Here is a 19,682-nt window from a genome sequence, read left to right as displayed (position 1 = left end):
GTGGGGTGGGGGTGGAAAATGGGACCAAGGGTTCAAGGACAGCCTAGGCTACAGAGCAAGTTCAAAGCCAGCCTAGATTCCGTGAGACACTGTCTCAAAAATACAACAAAGCAAACAAAGAATGCTACTCAGCTATTAACAACAAGGAAATCCTGAAATTTAAAGGCAAATGGATGGAACTAGAAGAGATCATTCCAAGTGAGGTAACCCAAACTCAGAAAGACACACATGGCATGTACTCATGTATAAGAGGATTTTAGCCATATAGTACAGGATAAACATCCTACAATTCACAGTAACAAGGAGGGCTCAGGGATGCTCAAATCTCACTCATAAGGGGAAGTAGAATAGACAGTAGAAGAAGTTGAAGGCAGATTCTTTACTTTAGCCAGAATGTGATTTTATTTTATTTTCCTTCTGAGTATTTATAAGAGTGTATTTTCATTATCTGTTTTATTAAAATATTTGCATGTTAACTATCCAATCTCTTCCAGCTAGAATTCAAGCTCTGAAGGGGCAGGGCTTTGTTTTCACAGATAGTTTACCATGGCTTGGGAAATGCTTCTGGTATTTGACTAATGAGCTAGTGAGGGCTTGGTGCTAAGGGTCACCACATAGTGACCATTCGCAGACCTTTAAGGAAGAAAGGTGACAGTATAGTGACATCTATGGGCGTTTACCACATGGGTCAGCTGTGTCAGAGGGTTCAGTGGCCTCTTGTTTCAAAAGAAGATGGAGATACTTACTGGACAATGGGCCTTTGAATAAAGAATAGTTGAGCTGGAAGGTAAAGGGACAGTGTTCAGAGGGAAAAGCATGAAGATTTCTATTTCATGCAAGAATCAAATCTGGTATTGAATGATGACAAGACGAAGGTCACCACAATGAAGCTTGAGCACATGGAGGCTGGCACTAACACATGAGGAATGAGTTCTGCTGTGTGGAGCTTTGGTTTTATTCTTTCTGTGTTGTGGAGTCACCAAAGGATCTCAGCAGAAAACTGACACAAGAGCTGAGGTAATTAGAACAACCAATTCTTAACAGATAACTCAGGATGGCTGAGGCTAAAGGTAAGAGGGTGCCAGAAACTGTGTTGGATGCTTAATTCAGACTGGTCCTCGTCTCCCCAAGACTTAAGTGATATGAGAAGGCCAAAATGCACTTCTCGGGGAAGATCTCATCTTTCTACCAAGGGGGAGGGATTTGAACCAGTTGAGAAACTACACAGGGAGGCAAAAGCTCAGGGCAGTGGGGAGAGTTCATGGTTAGTCACCTGAGAATCTCACAAGAAGAAAGACACGTATCAGAAAGGCACTGTGCAACTCGGACCAGGGTGGTGGCGTCACTGTAGTTACATGGGTGAGCATGTTAAAAAAAGGTGAAACAACAGCAGCAGCAATGACAGAAAAGAATGAAAGAAATTAAAGGTGACCTCTGGATATGGAAACCACAATGCTATTGATGACCTTAGCAAGAACAAAATTGGTTAAGGAGGAATAAAGTCAGAAGTCAGAGGGCCGGGGGATTAACTAGAGGTGAAGCTTTGGAGGTGCTGAGGAGAGGCTCCTCTTTTGAGAAGCTTTGTTGGCATAAGAAGAATTAAGAAAAAGATTTCTGTGACCCCACCCCCACCCCATGGCCAATGGGAAGGAGTGAGATGTAGGCAGGATGGGACAGTTGATGGAGCAGATTGACAGGGATGTGGCCAGGTGGGAGCCAGGTGGCAGCTTTTCTTGAAGGGGATTTTGTGCAAGAGTTCCTCTGACGAAGCATGGAGGGAATGTGAGGGGACTCAGGAAGCTGGCAGGGAACCACCAGAAGCTGAAACACACCAGAACCTTCACTTTCTCCCTGTGGAACAACATGGCCCTTCTTCTGAAACTGCTAAGGGTCAGGGAAAGTGCGTTGAGGAATTGAGAAAGGGTTAGAAACAGAGAGTAAGTGGACCAGGGTCAAGGTTCCACTTTCTAATTTCCCTGCTTCACTAGACACAAGGGCAGAATTTGGTGAATTGTACCTTTGAGGAAAACCCTAGATAGCTGTAAGAATAACAAAACAGTACATGTTAATCTTCAGTGGTTCAATCATGGTAGTGAGGCATGATGGACTGGTGTCCATCCCGAAGTAGCTTGTCCTTTAAATAATATAAACAACAGCATTTTTCAGTCATAACAAGTATCTTCAAAAGATGGTGATGGCCTACCTGCTGTGGATGAGTTTCTAGAATGTTAGGGCTGGTACTCTTAGTCAAGGGTGAAGCAAGCTCTTGGGGGCTGGGGAGATGCTGATTGGTTAAGACGGTGCACTCCTCTCAGCCGAGGGTCAGAGTTCAGTTTCCAGCATCTCTATCAGGTGGCTCACAACAGCCTATCAATACTTTCTCTGTTATCCGCAGGCACCTGCACCTAAATGTGTACATACATATAATTAAAATGAAAATAAATCATAGAAAATACGTGAATCAAGCACACGATTTCCCATATCTGTTCCTTTCTTACAACACCCAGTGTCCCCTGGCCAGGTCCCCAGAAAGTCCTCCTTTACTGACTGGACCTTGTGTTCCCTCAGCACCCAGGGGTCAGAGTGCACTCACACGACACAGGAAACTTCGAGTCATTTACAAGGAAAGTATCACAGCTAAATTAGACTAAGTTGTCAGTGACCTTTGCTGTTGCTTTATTTTTTTTTCTGTCTGTCAGAATAAAGGTCTAAGAATGTTCAGAAGATGAACTGGATGAAAAGATACAGGCTGAGTGTGTCAAAGTTTCCATTAGGAAAACAGGAGGTTTCTTGCCAAATAGAAACAGAAAGAATGCTCACTGAGCTTTCACCTCCCCCTCCCTGCTGCTTCAGGCTGTTGCCAGTTCCATACAAATGTGGAGTGATAGGAACGGAACTCCACAACCACAGCGGGAAGAAGGTCCCGGGCAGAGCTCATGTGGGGACCAAAGCTTAGATATTCCTCTCCAATGTGGCTCACAAGCTGTGATCCTCCTGGATGCCCTTGTCCAGGCGGGGAGAAACCTGCCTTGCCCTGGAAAGCGCTGGACCTTTTCATTCCTCTTTTCTCTCACATCTGTCAGGGTACTTACCACGCCTTGTTCACCAGAGGGACACAGCATCATCCCCTAAAACTACCCCCAGACCCTCTTCCCTGTGCTCCAGGAAGCATGATTAGCCCTCCCCCTCTCCCCACCTCCTAGCTGGTTCGTTATTCAGATACTCTGAGGTAAATTTCCTCTTTACGTTCTTAGGATCATTAAAGGAAGGGCCTGTGCTACATCAGACGCACTAGTACAGTTTCTTCCATCCTGAGAAAGACACATCTTGTTCGTTGTATATTTCCAGAATCTAGCACAGGATCTTCCTTGGAGAATGGATGTTGACTAAATGCAACTGAGGGAATTTGCAAATATATCTGGCATTACTCTGGAGAGCAAGCAAGTGTACCGGGCCCATCCCTGGCAAGCACGGAAATGTGAATCTTACAAAAACCTTCACACTTTGTTCCTATGATTGCTGTAAATCCTACAAGCTCATACGCCCTTCTACCTGTTAGTCACTCTAGTCACCTCTCACGAGGTCATCTGGAAGGCGGACACGTTCCTTGGCTGCTTAGTCCCGAGCCATTGTACCGCCATTCTTCGGCACAGGTCCCCCTGGACGTGGCATTTAGCTCAAGGCTACATAACTCAAAGTGAAGTAATGCTTTGGCTCTTGCTGCTAAGTTCTCTGATCGCTGTAGATCAGACACTGCTGTCTGACCAAATTATCTATCTGGCTTGGCCTAAGGCAATGATCAGATTGATTGGAGTGATACCAAGTATCTGCTTTATATTGGCCTGTATGGACTCTGATGGTGGGCCAAAAGCACCGCACCCAAGACTTCTACCCTCTTTGATACAAGTGATGAGTTATTTAAAAGTTTTGCAATATTACTGGAAGATTTTACAGGAGTGGAAGATGCTTAGCAAATGGGACTCACTAGTGGTTCAGCAATTTCTGACCAAAGTGACCAGTAGATGGGCTGTGTTGGAGCAGCTGCAGCCACAGAGAGCGAAGAAGCTGAGCTGAGCATGGAACCAACTTACAGACCAGTTGTTTTCCAGCTCTGTTGTGTTTCTTATTCAAGAAAAATAATTACAAAAGTAAGGATATTTTTGTTATGAAAAAAGATGCTTTTCAGCACATATGTCTGTGAAACCATATCTCCAAAGTCCAAGTCTATAAGGCTCTTAATTTTTTAAAAAAAACTTTTCATTGCATGTATTCATCATGTATGGTAGCACAAGGGGTTTGAGGTGTAGGGTGAAGTGTGCTCACACACATTATGTGCGTGCATGAAGAGTGTTCCTAGTTCATGAAGGGTGTTCCTAGTTCATGAAGGGTATTCCTAGTTCATGAAGGGTGTTCCTAGTTCATGAAGGGTATTCCTAGTTCTTCTAGTAAAACAAGCTACACAGAATTATATTTGATTGTGTTGAACTTAATTGTGTGATGAGCTTAATTTTTCCACGGGTCAGTCTCTCGTCAGTCTCTCCCTCACCATGACCATTAGGGTGAGAAACCGCCCAGCCCTGGAAGATAGAGGACTTTGTTTCTTATCACTCAGGGCACTTATAAGAGCTTCTTCACCAAGAAACCCAGTTCCACCCCTAAAGGTACTCCTGGATGACCGCCCCTGTGCTCTGGGAAGCCTGGCTCTTCCCTTCCCCTCTCCCCACCCTGCTTCTCTCTTCAGAAACCTCATCCCCCAAGTAAATCTCCTTCATCTTTATCTGGTCATTATAAGCAAACTCTGTGCTGTGCCTGCCATCTGCAAGACCCCTCAGCCTTCTGCTTCTTGGCACTCTACTCTGTTTCTTTGTCTGTTTTTTTTTTTTTAAGGCTAAATAAACAATAATTTTGAGGGAAGACATTTACCCCTTATAAATGGATAGCTTTCTGTGTTCATTAGTTCTCATCTAGCCCAACTCAATATCATTTGGAAAAAATAAAATGAATGTCTCAAATGAAGAACATACTGTGATGTGTATAGCATGTGGCATAGGCTGCGTCTTGTGTGCATAGCTCCTCCAATTTTGTGGAATTACAAGGTGACCTCTAATAAATATTTATCATGGCAATGACTTCTTTTTCTAGCTGAAGCATGAAAAGAGAGTGAACACTTTGCCTCTTGAGTTCTACCCAGAATGCAGCAGCGTGACTTTGAGTCCACTCACCTGCCTCTCATCTCGTCCGCGTGTCACTCTGTTGAGCAAATTATGCAGTAGTTAAGCATGACTGGCTTTTGCTAACTCTCCTGTTCGGTAGCTAACGTCATAGCATTTTTGTTTTCTGCAGGCATGAAACCAGATTCAAGCAACGCATGCTAGAGCTAACAGACACGAACAACATTGCCTACTTGTTTCTCTCGGCTGCCAACAGATGGCTGGAGGTCAGGACGGTACGTTCATGGTGTTCATTATGTGATTTCAAAATGGAAACCAAACAGAGAAGAGGCCTGACACAGAGAGGCAGGCATTAGGTAGAAGTAGCCTTCCACTGAGAGTCAGTACTAGGCCTCTATTGTCTGAACTTTAAAATAGATCAGCTTTGTTTGTGTTCCAGATGAGATTTATTGCAGCGTTTTAGCTAATCACAAGAAAAGTAGTGCCCAAAGCAAAAATCATTCCATGCTCGTTATAGTGTTTGAACTACCTAAGTTAATGGAATACTAAATATTTACATTTCTTTTTAAAAGAGAATTTGAAAAGTGACCACACACACTCATGTCCTTCACTGAGCCAGACAGGCCCGTAGGGGATGGTGACTTTCTTTGTTTTAAGCCAATGGAGAGTTAGCCTAGTACTAAATGTTGACGACTGTGTCTTCTGCCCTGTGTGACACACAGGAGGATGCACAGACTTCGGACTGTGTAGACTTCGTGTACCAGGTTAATTTCTTTCAGTGCAAGATCCCTCTTTATCTATAAAATAGAAACAAAAGCACGTGCCTCGTGGATGCGTCACTAAAATGACAATGAAAACAACATAATTGCCCCAGGATGCTATTGGGGCTGGATTCTTTGCTGTGACAAAATATCCTAGTCAAAAGACAACTTAGGGGAGAGAGAGGCTGGGGTGAGCTTACGATTCCAGGTTATTACTGTGGGAAGTCGAGGCAGGAACTCTGCTTTCTGTGAAGAGCAGAGAAGAGTGCATGCTTGGAGGCTACTCGCTTGCACTCTGCACTCTTACGCATTTCATGACACCTGCCTAGGAGATGGTGCTGCTCTCAGAGGCATAGGACGTCCCACATCAATTATCTTAACTGAGACAGTTTCCCACAGACATGCCCATGGGACTACCCAGTATAGACAACCTCTCGTTGCTGCTCTCTTGCCAAGTGATTATAGGTTGGGTCACGGTGACAATTGAGCTAAGTGCCTTCTGTGGATGATTTGTTTCCACAACCAGATACAAATAAAAAACCAAACCAAACAAAACAAAACAAAAAAACAACCTCAGCAGCCAGGGGAGGAGGATGCAAATGATAAAGAAAATTTGATGAGGTCAAAATGAAGGCTCCCAAGATCAAGGCTGTCTTAAAATGGATTGATATGGATTGACACAGTCGTAGACAACCTGTGTCTCTCACTGGTTGACAAAGACTCTTTACCGCTGTGTTAGTGATGATAGAGAGATCATTGGCCAATAGGACACAGTTATATTATGTTATACAAAATTTTGAAAGAAACATTAGTTGTTGAAAACAACAAATAAACCATCTTTCAGGTGCTTGTGAGGGTTGGAAAAATCAGAACAGAGTTACTTACGAATTATAGGCAATCAAGAAGTAAGTAAAGTGTTACATAAAATCTTTAACAAAACCTGAGCACTATTACTTGACTCTATGTCGACCACTTTCTTTATTTTAAGTTTCTGTTGGATTTCTTCTTTTAAATATTCCCATTTTTCCCAAGGAGAAATATCATATCTGAATAATGAAACTAACAAAGTATCTCTGTGAGTGAATTTTCAGAGTTGTAAGGAGGCAGTGACAGCAGTTACACATGAGTCTGGTTTTCCTTAGCTCAGTGATCAGGCAGGAAGTGTGGGAGTAAGCCCGTTTGCCGTGGACCTGAGGTGTCTGACTATGTCTTCTGCTCTTAGCACTTCCCAATGACAGGTTCACAGACAAGTGTAGGACAAGAATCTTCACTCAAACCATATGTTCATTTCTTAGAGCCAAAGCCAGATATTAGCACCCAAGACTGCCAAGCGAGGGAAGGGCGAATTAGGAAGAAGCAACAGCCAAGTTCAAAGTGGCTTTGTCTGACCCAACATTTTAACCCCCACAGGAAAAAAGCAATCCGATCTACCTGAGTCTAAAATACTTTAGTTTACCTGAACTAGAGAAGAGATTACATTTTCAATGGGAAGGACAGACTCTGTCCTTCATTCTACATCTTCCAGATACGTTGGTTGGACATTGTATGAAATGCATTTGTCATTTTACATTTGCATTTTGTATATCACAGAGCTTCAGCGATTTACTAAACCATTTTCATGAGCAGAATTATCCCCTCAAAAACTAGTGCAGAGGCGGGAGAGATGGCTCAGCTGTTGAGAACACTGGCTGCTCTCCTAGGGGACATGGGTTCAATACCCAGCACCTACATATCTGCTCGTAAGTATCTGCAACTCTAGATCTAGGGAGTCCAGTGCACTCTTCCGGCCTCCTCCAGGCATGCATGTGGTACGCAGACATAAACACAGGTAAAACACCCCTATACTTAAATAAAGTAAGTTTATTTAAGGCTAAATGCTGTAGTTCAGGCACGTATGTCACAGGTGGATTGTTGATCAGAGAAATTCTAGTGGGGAAATTTTTTTTTCTCCCACTTGGCTTCATTACTGTGGGCATCTGTGGATAGGTCCTCATCACTGTGTCTACAGCTTCAGCCTTGCATAACTAGGTTTTCTGTCAGAAAAAAAAAATGAAGCCTGAAATCAGGATATTGGAGATGAGGGTATAAATTGTTCTCAGCCCCACATCTAGACACACTCTTTTTTGTAAATCCTCTGAGGGTGGGAAAAAATAAGGAAAGCCTTTATTTGGCTCGAAAAACACTGCATTGATCTTATCTCACTCTTCGCACAGCCCTTCCTGCACCTGTCATTAGGCTCAGTGTCCAGGAAATCAACAGGAATGCCTGCTCTGAGTGAACATTCCCCAAGCTCTCAGAATACACACCCAACCAGCAGGGTGAAAGAAGGGCCATGCCGTTTGGGCATTAATTAAGCAGGCGGCTTTTCTGGAAGCCTCCAAGAGGACTGGAAGCCTTAATGCAGAAAGGAGAAAACTTGATGTCAGAGCTTCCTGGGGTCATGACCCCTCCATTTCCACTTCTTACCTCCTCTGTGATTGTAGAGCTCCCACCCCTGTCGCTGCTGGCAGAAAATCCCAGTGAGGAGGAGGAGAGAGAAACCAGAGCAGATAGGGCTGGTTGAATTGGGAGAGCCCTCTGGGCTCCTTCCATCCTTAACATCTTGTCTAGTAAACTCTCGGTGCATGCTTCTTTCCCCATTCATGTTGAGAAGCAGTTCAGAAAATCCCAAGGCTGAGGAGATGGCCGAATAGATAACATCTAAGAAGCAGAGTGTGGGGCACCTGTCATCCCAGCGCCGGGGAGGCAGAGGAGGGATCCCCAGGCACGGTAATTAAACTAAAAGAGTTAGTTAGCCAGCTCTGGAAGACTCTGCCTCAGTAAATGTACATGCCTTTACACACACACACACACACACACACACACACACACACACTCACACGGGCACATATATGCACACGAACCACACCAAAGAAGAAGAAATAGAAAGGGTTAAGACCATCCAAGTCATCATCCTTCCTTGGTTCTATGGTTTCCATGTGGAAGATTTCATCTTGCCCTACCACATTCACTGCCTATTTGCTTAGAACTGGGAAAGCATAATAAAGGCGTTAACACATCAAAAAAGGGATGAATCTAAGGGATAGAGTAACTTGACTGGCAGAATAGCACAAGTCTGGGGCCACCCTGCTTGCTTTGGCAGGGAAAGAACTGTTTTCCTATCAGTGCTGAGTGAAGTGGCTCGGGTTCTGTGTATGTCCCCAGGGTCTGGCCTTTGAACGCAGCTTACATTCTCCCTTCATTCGTCCATATTAAACAATTCCAGTTCTCTGGCATCGCTGTTTCCATTTGCAAAAATTGTGTAAGTCTATCTACGGGCTGTGTTTCCAAGGCTTTGTTGTGCTGTGCGGTGGAAGGCTGAAAGAAAATTCACATCAAGAAGCCAACACAAACAAACAACACAAAAAGTCAGTAGGCACGCCGCGGAAGTGAGAGCAGTTGGTTAGTCTGTCTTTGGTCTGTTTGGTAAGACAGCAGAGATGGTTCTGTTTTCAGCTCCCCAGTAGACAGCTAGCAATCACACTGTAACTTGAGCCCCTCATATCATTTTTCTGTTCCCAAGTGCTAGAGAGATGCTTTGCTAAGGACTGCTTGGCAAAAAGCAGAGCCTGTAGTTCTCAGTTGCTGCTGATTGCTTACAAGTCTGGGTTACAGAGAACTACAGTTTTCATTACAACCCCAAGCACAGATGCCTATTATGGGCTCACTGAAGTTGGACGAGAGGCTTCTCTCTGGGCAACAGGAACCAAGGGTTTCCCTTCTGGGAACACAGGCTTTACACAATCAGTAGAGATTACAGTTCAGAGGTGGCTGAACTGTAATCACCGGTGGAACAGATTTGGAAACTCAAGGACCTGAGTTCAGCGCCCCTCCACTACCCCCTGCAGAACATACATAACAAGCCAGGTATGGTGGTATGCAGTTGTCTCAGCCCCCAGGAGTTGGAGATGAGCCTATCCCTGGGGCTCACTGGCCGCCAGTCTAGCTTATGTGGTGAGTTCTAGACCCAGTCTTAAACGTAAGAGTGGCCAGAACCTGAGGTTGACCTCAGCCTTCCACACGCACACACATACCTCTGCATGCACACACACACACATGCCCACCAAGCACCACACATGCAAAATTATAGCTTGGCACTGTACAAATGATTTGAAGTGACTGGGCTTTCCCTTGAGAATGGGTAATTCATGTACTTAGGATTTTTTTTTTCCTAAATGCAATCTCCATTCCAAGGTGCCATTGTGAGAGATGTCTGTAGGCGAACGGGTTGTTTAGGATGTGTTAGGCTTGCAGTTCTGATCCCTATGTATCTTCTGTCCTCTGTGTGAACTGTTCAGGCAATTTTCTTCTGTTTTCTTAATTGATTACCTTTAAACTATTTTTCTATTCACAAGTATTCTGGAGAAGTGGAAGGAAAAAAGAACCCTAGGTCCCTTTATGATCTACTATGTGTTCGGCTTAATAGCACAGGATGCAGAAAGCCAGGAGCTGATGTTCACTTCTGTATACTTGCTCAGTTTCACTTTTCTATTTCACTACGTGTTTGAAAGGACTTCTCTGAAACTTACCAATTCTCTGTGTGATGTCTTGATGAATATTTTGTACAAAAGGTTTTCTTTCTTGTGCAGATGAAGTTAAAATTCTGAATGCATACTCCACAAAGTTTCTAATTCGTCAGAAAATGTGTTGTTTTATATGTTTAAAATTTTCTTACATATGTATGTATGTATGTATGTGTATATATTCTTACTTTCTTTCATTGAATATAAACATACAGACTTACATGCATGATTTTCTGTTACTATATAAAATTTAAGAATCGAAAATGAGAGAAAACATGGCATTTGCCTTTTTGAGATGGGCTGGAGATGCTCCCCCCCCCACCAACAACTTTAGAGCTGCACACACCTGTGAAGATGGCATTACTTTGATCTCCTTTATGGATGAAAATAACTCCATTGAGAGAATGCATTTTGTTATGAAAGGTGAGTTCACCTGGTACCTTAGTCCAGAAAGAGCAACTGACCTTCCGGATGCATTTGCCATTAGTGCCCTTGCTTGTGATAAGTCAAGTGGTCACAGAGACCCAGGCTTACAGAACCCTGCTTCTATTGAGAATAGAGAGACCATGAGCACTTGAAGAAATAAGTAAGTTTGAGAAAATAGAGCAAGGCATTATGACAGGGAGCAACCCTAGGGCTGGAGCCAGCAGCCAAAAAAAGAGAAGGCCTCTCCAAGGAGGTGGAAGCAGGGTTGACCCTTAACTGAGGAGAGACCAGGGAGAGCACAGAGACTCTTGAGGAGAGGCTGGGCAGGGCAGGAACCTCAGGTGCCATCTGAACAGGCAGTGTCTAGAACTCAGAGAGCAGTGACAGAAGGCTTAGTAATCCACCAAGGTTTGAAATTTTTTCTATTTAAATATAGGAGATATATTTATTATATGTTACATATAATTGGAAGGCATTGATCATTCTAAACAGGAAGTATATAGGCTGATCCACAATTTCAAAAGAGCATATGAACAAATATGAATGAGGCTTTTGTTCTTGAAGGAATCAGCTGTCAGGAAGCAGAGACTAGACATTAAATCTCCTTAGTGGAACCCTCATTGTACAGACCCACAGATGATTTCTAAGAAACGTTTCCTGGGTCCCGGTGTCTTTAAATTCCATCAGGAACATCTTGCTGCAACTTTCCTTTAGGTCCACTTTACTTTAGAAAACACATCATTGCAACACTTTGTGAATATTTTTATTTTTAAAGCTTGAAAACTATATATGTGTATGTGTGTGTGCGTGTACATACGTGTGCGTGAAGCTGCCTACAGAGGCCGGAAAAGGACCCCTGGAGCTAGAGTTGTAAGTGGTTGGAGCCATCATGTGGGTGTCCGAAATTGAACTCAGGTCCTCTACAAGAGCAGCAAGTGCCCTTAGATGCGGCCCCTGTCTTTTAGAAAAGATGTTATGTCATTTGTGAGCATACTACATCATGTTGAAACTATGCAGTTTACATAGAGGGCTTAGGGGGATAGCCCATAACTGTAAATGTTTTTGAAGTACTTGGGAACTTTTCAGCATTTACAGGCCATAAAGAAGAGTGTAGACTGGGTGGGCTCCACCAGCGCAGTTACCACATCAAGCAGAGGAGGGAAGAGAGAACTGGCTGGCTGGGACATACATGGGAAGCTGTTAGCGATGGCTGTCTCAGAGGCAGCGGTCAAAGACCCTCCCACTCAGTAATATTTATCACCTCAGTAGGTTAACTCAACATGATTTCTTTCTTAAAATTCCCTTATAACTGTTCTGGGATTTCATGTGGAATTTTATCCTAGGGCCTGTTTTGACCTCTAATATTCTACGAGGCATACAGGTTTTTAAAGCTTGCTGCAAACATTTGAAAAATTCTCCAGAAGTAAAAACAACCTCAGCTCCCAGGGTGGAGAAACAACTGTGACCTTGTTCCTTTTTATTCCTTTTCATGTTTCTGTAAAGCAGGCTCAACTTTTAGTTTTCACAACGAAATTTAGATTCAAAGGGATCTAAATTAGTTATTTGCGCTCACTAACTACACATGGGCAAAGCCAGCATTTGAGCAGTCTCATGGCTGGACTCATGGTGGGCTCTGCAGCAGCGGGATCTTTGTGACTATTTGATTCAGGCACCAGTGCACACAGGGAGCTGCTGGAGACACCCCCTTCTTTGACTCTAGGGCATTAAATTATTATTATTATTGTTGTTGTTGTTATTATTATTATTATTATTATGGTTCTGTCATTCAGTGGTGAGATGGTTTAGAATGACTGGAGCTCTCTCTGGCTACAGAAGAAGTTCACCAATTGCTGTGACTTGAGATAATCAGGAAAGACCGAGGACGTTGAAAGTCTCCCTGTTTCTAGCACAAGTAACACACGGGCACAGCAGAGCACAGAACTTCCTCACACAGTTGGGGAATGGGATTAGAAGGGGTGTGAGGAGAGGAGTAGATGTCTTTAGTTCACGCCTAGCCTGGCGTTTGTGAGTATTTTAAGTTTTGCACAAGGCTTATCATTGAGTCTTGGAAAAGTCTGGCACTTTAAGACATGCCTGTAATACTTGGAACTTAGAAGCAAATCAATGCTTTCCCTTGTCTACATGATTCGCAAGTCTCATGTCCCAGAACTGAACACAGGTGACAAAATGGTCAACTTCAGATGTCAGCAAGCATCAGAAGCTCATTTCTGCAAGGGCTTTGTTACAACATGGAGGAGTCCAGAGCACAGTAAAATGAAGTCTCAGCTACGAAATAGTGGCTTGTCTGGCAAAAACCGTGCACTGAGAAAGGTGGCGCACCAAATCTGATGCTGGTTGTGACAACAACCATAGCTTCTCTCCACACAACCAATATCTTCCTGAGAGTGTGTACTGCAGCTCTCAAGTCCAGCACCATCAGCAGTCTTCTTTACTCCACCTCTGACGAATCATTTCTGTGAAGCTTGACCAGATGCTCACACAATGGTGTGTGTTCCACTGGCTGACCACTCTCTCTAAGTTGACTGACATCTCTGCTTTAGTGACTTGGGAATCTTCAGAGCTTTTAACTTACTTCTCCTTTTTTCAGGACTACCTGGGAGCTTGCATCGTCCTCACAGCATCCATCGCATCCATTAGTGGATCTTCCAATTCTGGACTAGTGGGCTTGGGTCTTCTGTATGCCCTCACGGTGGGTATTGTTGAAAACACCTTTCATGCACTGCTGGGGGAATTTTCCATAGCAATTACAAACTTTATTTCATGGACACTAATGAAATTTGACATTTGTAGGAAGATGACATTTGCATGTGATAGCATATTTGAACCTAAAGCTAATGTTTTAGGACAGCTTAGATTATTTTCTCTCCTTTGTATTTTAAAGATTTTGTTTAATTTTTAATCATGTGTATTAGTATGTGTGTATGTGTGCATGTGTGCTTGTGCATGTGTGAATACATGGATACAGGTGCTCTCAGAGGCCAGAAGAGGACGTAAGATCCCCTACAGCTGGATCTACTGGCCAGTGAGAACTACCCAACATCTGTGCTGTGAATCAAATTCCAGTCCTCTGCATTATACATTCTTAACTGCTGAGTCACCTCTCCAGCTGTCTTTTCTCTTTGAGGGTGTGTATGTGTTCGTGTGTGTGAGTGGGTATATGTATAGGTGTGTGTACATGTGCCCATGAAGAGCAAAGATTGATGACCAATGTCTTCTTCTATCACTGTTTCTTTGAGAAATGGTCTTTCACTGAACCTGGAGCTTGCTGACCAGGTTGGCTGGACCAGCTAGCCACCAAGTCCTGGGAATTCTCCTGTCTCTTCCTTTCCAGTGCTGGACTCACAGATTTACACCACTGTGCCCAGATCTTTACATGGGTGTTGGGAATCCAAACCCAGGTCTTCATGCTTGTATGACAATCTCTTTGCAGACTAGGCACCTCCCAGACTGTTAGATTCCTTTTTGATGTTGATAGCTAGTCTCTAAAAATGTCTCCAATCCCACCGGCATCCTGTACCATGGGTTGTTTGAGATCCCAGTCTTGTCTTGTTTACATTCCAAGTAGAGCACAACAATGAGCAGAGCTATAAGAGAGATGAGCAAACATATGAGTGGATTCAATTCCCCACTGTACAGGGGAATCAGAGAGCAGTTCAGGAAAGAGAGACCATGGAGACCTCTGAAGACCACACACCTTCTCTACTGATGGCTCATGACGCTCTTCCAATGTGTGCTAACCTGTAGTAATTATGAACTGCACGTATGATGGACACTGTCTAGGTCATTCTGTCCTCAGATGTGCAGTGACCATGAGAATTGCTTACTTATTCTAAATGTGACCATTTCTGTCACCTGGTGCAGATCACTAACTATCTGAATTGGGTTGTGAGGAACTTGGCTGACCTGGAGGTCCAGATGGGTGCAGTGAAGAAAGTGAACAGTTTCCTGACGATGGAGTCTGAGAACTATGAAGGCACCATGGGTATTGCGAACATGACTACTCCTGGCACTTTGTAGTTGCTTTTTTTGTCACTTTAACACCAAGATTGATGTTGATTGACTTCTTGATTGACTTGATTGACTTCTACCCTTTCTTTCCTTTCTTATTTTTATTCATTTGTGCATTTATTTATGTATTAGCAGCTGAGAATAAGCAAATGTTAGTCATTGACACAGTAGATTCTAAGTAGACATTAGTCAGTCCCATTGGAGAGAATTGCAAGTGTATTAGGGCATTTTACATTGTACTCTTATAGCTTTATTTACTTAAATGTCAAGAAACTTGACAGTACTAAACTAGATTCCCAAAATTTATTCCACTAGAGTAAAACTGCCAGGAAAGTTGGTGGTAGGCACAGTACAGTCTTCATTAGGTGCAAATCTCAAAGTGCATTTCTCTGCCCAAGTCATTCAGTGGCTTTCTAGTTGGAAAAGTACATGGTCCCAGTTATCACTGAGGCCTCTAATGAGTTTTCACCACCTGCCCAATCCTGTTTCTCATCCACCCTAGACACAATGGCATGATAATTTTCCTTTCACCTTTGTTCTTCTCCTTCACACATTTACAATCATTTCCCTGAGATTTATTTCAAGAACTGCTTTTACTTCAAGTCCCCCTGGATGGCCCAGGTCTCCACTCTCTGTGCTCCCAGAGTGCTTTGTGTTTACCTCCCCATGGGTCTGTCCACTTAGAACTGCAGGTGCTGACTTCCTGTCTGCCTCCCAGGGGAGGCAAGCGGTATCTTCTGTCTTCAAATACCTGATACCCTCACATTATAAGCTTCGGATGTTTGAGGGTCCACTTACATGTAAACCATTCACAAATGAACTATCTTAACTTAGCTTGAGTAGCATTGAATGTTGGGATGCTGAAGAGATGGGATGATGTTAATGCCCACTCCACCTTCAGGTTAAAATTGTAGAACACAAGAAAACAGGAAAGTAGGAGGGGGTTAATTAGGAAAGGGAAGGGGTCAGTCAGCAGGAGTGAAAGTGAGCTAACAGAGGTCAGTCAGGGTGAAGAATAATCACAGTATATTGTGTAACTATGTGGGATTTTCAAAAATTAAACTTAAAGGAAATAACTAAAAAAAATTCTCAATCAACATTGTTTACTCTGAATGTGATTTAATTAAAAAAATAAACTGCCATAGTTTGATTTAGTATTACATTTGATTTATGTAAAATTATATACACACATATATGTATGTGTTAAAGTTCTTCCTGAAAACTGTATACATACTTAAGTGTGTGATCCTTCCTTCATCTGTCTTTTAACTACCGTCTGTCTGCTCTACTTTCCCCAGATCCTTCTCAAGTCCCAGAACATTGGCCACAGGAAGGCGAGATCAAGATTCACGATCTATGTGTTAGATATGAAAATAACCTGAAGCCTGTTCTGAAACATGTCAAGGCGTACATCAAACCTGGGCAGAAGGTGGGAGATGCACCACTGTTTGATTGTTCATGTGCATAAGTCTCTCGTGGAGCCCCATTCCCATACGAGTGGGCTAATCCTGTGTCAGTGTCCACTGTGAATGTCCAGGCTCACATTCTGCATACGCTGTGGGCAAGATTATCTGCATGAAAGAGAAGGGAAGAGAGAGGGTCAAAGCAAGACACTGCACGCCCCTAAGCTATTCTGCCCTTCATTAGCTTCACATAAAGGCAGCAAGGTCAACACCAGGCACACTGTTTTTAAAATCTCTGTTTCCTGGGTCAGAGCTGTAGTAGACATACCCTTGGTGACCTTTGCCTCCATTCCAAATCTACTCTGAAAATGACTTCTTTTAATTCATACTTAAAACAAAGATTAAATGAGGCCAAGTGGACTCGTTATTATAAACCCGTCACTGCTCAGTAAAAACTGGACAGTTATATAAAGGTTCAACTATAACTCAATACTGAAATAAGGCCATGAATGGAAAGCCACACATCCACACAAAAATAAACATAAAAATGCAACCATTAAAATCTTAATGGGGACTTTATCATAATTCATGAGCTCTAAGACTATTATAATGTAATTATTTGAGCAGATTTTTTACTGTTCCCATGATACCTTGAGCAAGCTAAAAATAGCTCCATCCCTTTCATGTCGTGGTCTGAGTCTGGACTGCTTCTGCTTTTCTCAGGTGGGCATCTGTGGTCGCACTGGCAGTGGGAAGTCATCCTTGTCTCTGGCTTTCTTCAGAATGGTCGACATATTTGATGGTGAGTGGTTAACTGAAATGTTGTCATCCGGGTGGCCTTTCCGTAGCTCAGCAGGCAAAGGTGCTTGCCACAGAGGCTGGACTCGGTACTCAGGACTACAGAGTGGGAGCAGACAGCGGCTCCCATGGGCTGTGCTCTGTCTTCCTCATGTACCATGGCGTGTGCACCTGTGTTTAGTGCAACCCCAAACACACACACTAAAGCAAGATATAAAATGTTTTTTTAAATAATAAAATGAAAATCCATTTACTCATTTCTGCAAGAATAAATCACAAATGTTTATCAGGACTCAGTGTCCTGCACAGGGGCAGAGGCAGGAGCCTCAAAGATGACAGAAGAGCACGCAGCTTGCAGAATAAACATGGCCACCACATTGAGCATCGGCAGATGGAGGTGGGATTTTAAGAGGAAAGGAAAGCGAGCATTGCTTTGCTCTCTGCAGATTAAAAAACAAACAAACAAAAAAAAACCAAAAACCAAAAAAACAAAAAACAAAACCAACTTTCTCTGCTGAAGGAAAAAATCACACAGACATAAGTAATCTGCACCCGTAATTTAGCTGTGTGACCTTGATACTTGTGTTCTTAAAATTACAGTTTAATGATATTGGACATTTTGTGTATAGACAAATCTTGCTGTAAAATGATAAAAATCATGTCCTCAACATCCAGAAATATTTATTCATGCACAATGACAGCATAGATCATTTAATCTTTGTTTTAGAAGAGTAGTGTCATACTATTTAGTTTATCAAGTGGCTATCAACAGACCAACATGTAAGCAATCCTGAATGAAAGAGGCTCCAGCAATGACCCTGACCTTCCACCCCAGGAAATAATTCCCCGTAGTGTATCTATTAATTATGGTAATAATGCAGTGCTTTGTGTTTTTATGACACTTGACAGCTAATATTTTTTAATCTGAAAAACAACGCTGAGACAAAAGATAAGTTTATGAACAACAAAACAACTGTAGCTGGGCATGTTGTCACTCAGCTTTAATCTCAGGATTCAGAAGGCAGAGAGGCAAGTGACTCTGTGAGTTTGAGGCCAGCCTGGTCTCTATAGTGAGCCATGGGACAGCCAGGGCCACATAATAAAAAACCTCTGTCTATATATATATATATAAATTAGTATATATTTATACTAATATGTATGTATATGTACAATACAAATCTGAACCATAGAAATCGGATAGGGAGAGTAAATTCAGATCACATCCACCACTTTGTTGGTTAGTGGCTTCTTCATTCCAGAATGGGTAATGCTTTCAGCAGAGTCTGTGGCTGTGTCTCCCAGCAATTAAGTGCTCCAAAGACAACTGACATTTAAGGAAACTGTGGTCATGACTGAGCTTGTTGGAGTAACCTGATCCTCAGGCATCTGGAAAGGTGATTTCAGGCCACTGAGAATCATAACTAACGTGATGCCTTTAGTAGCAGGAGGCTATTAATATGCTAATAAACAATGTGTCATCCAGAAAGAAACCACTTACACTCATCTTCCTTGCCTCTGCTTGAACAAGCTGCCGCGGCTTCTTGCTAAGTAAGAGGGCTGTGGGAACCTACTCTGAGTTCATCATATTTGCTCACAAGGAACATCCATCACGGAGAAGTGGAAATGAGTCTATGAAGTGAAGGGGACGCGAAGAATCTGTAGTCCTGTAAAAGTCTACAGACAGTAAGCGCGACCTTAGTGAAACCAGGTCTCACGTCAGCATTTCCTTTCCTATTCGTAATGCTTTGTGCTGCTCGTTACAGCGGTGGATGACAGTCCAAAGGCTTTGTCTTCAGGAAACTTACATGTGTGGTGGAGCTAGACAGTTTAAAAAATAAGTAAATACATACAGGACGTCTGAGCCCAACAAATCCCAAGAATCAAAATGAAATAGGAGGACAGGATAAAGGCATTCTAGAAAGAAGAGGACCCACAGGAGAAAAGTGATTTGGCTTACTTGGCTAAATATTGAATAATAACGGAACATTCCTTTAGGAAAAAAATATATATCAGAAAGACAAATCTCAACAGAAATGTACACTTTGTTAAAGACAGATGTTTCCAATGCTTAAACGGGAAGCTCTATATCTATATTTCAGCCCAGAACTTGGAAAAAATCTTTTATTAATTCATTCCTGAGGGCTGAGCCCAGGGCCTCATGCTGAGGCAGAGGTGGGACAGCAGAGGGGACACCAATGTTAATTTTTAAATGAATGAAAATGTCTCTCATGAGGTTGCCTCATGTCTGCGGCATTTGTTTTCCTCTAACAGGAAAGATAGTCATCGATGGGATAGACATTTCCAAACTGCCATTGCACACACTGCGCTCCAGACTGTCCATCATTCTTCAGGACCCGATTCTCTTCAGTGGCTCCATCAGGTGAGTGACTGGTCTGACAGCCTCATCGAGGTGGTCAAACAGAGAGTGCTGCCCCACAACTCAAGAGGGAGCCCAGAGCACTGGTGCTTTAACACGGACCTGAGCTTTGAGCACTCCCTTTCTGTTTGATTCTGTAAGGCTCACAGTGACCA

At 43.0% G+C, this 19,682-nt stretch overlaps 1 protein-coding gene across 7 annotated transcripts in view; it reads left to right on the top strand.

Moving 5' to 3' along the window:
- The window catches only part of Abcc9 (ATP binding cassette subfamily C member 9), a 111,120-nt gene that overhangs the window by 80,059 nt on the left and 11,379 nt on the right, over positions 1 to 19,682 (top strand). For all 7 annotated transcript variants that reach the window (XM_060384427.1, XM_060384429.1, XM_060384424.1 and 4 more), the window contains 6 exons: positions 5,344 to 5,446; positions 13,529 to 13,630; positions 14,803 to 14,923; positions 16,248 to 16,378; positions 17,076 to 17,154; positions 19,422 to 19,530. In XM_060384427.1, the coding sequence (XP_060240410.1) occupies positions 5,344 to 5,446; positions 13,529 to 13,630; positions 14,803 to 14,923; positions 16,248 to 16,378; positions 17,076 to 17,154; positions 19,422 to 19,530 (645 nt within the window). The remainder of the gene's footprint in view (positions 1 to 5,343; positions 5,447 to 13,528; positions 13,631 to 14,802; positions 14,924 to 16,247; positions 16,379 to 17,075; positions 17,155 to 19,421; positions 19,531 to 19,682) is intronic.

Source organism: Meriones unguiculatus, chromosome 5 (assembly GCF_030254825.1).
Source record: "Meriones unguiculatus strain TT.TT164.6M chromosome 5, Bangor_MerUng_6.1, whole genome shotgun sequence".
In the NCBI taxonomy this organism is placed as follows: domain Eukaryota; kingdom Metazoa; phylum Chordata; class Mammalia; order Rodentia; family Muridae; genus Meriones; species Meriones unguiculatus.
This window is presented reverse-complemented; position numbering and strand designations above follow the sequence as displayed.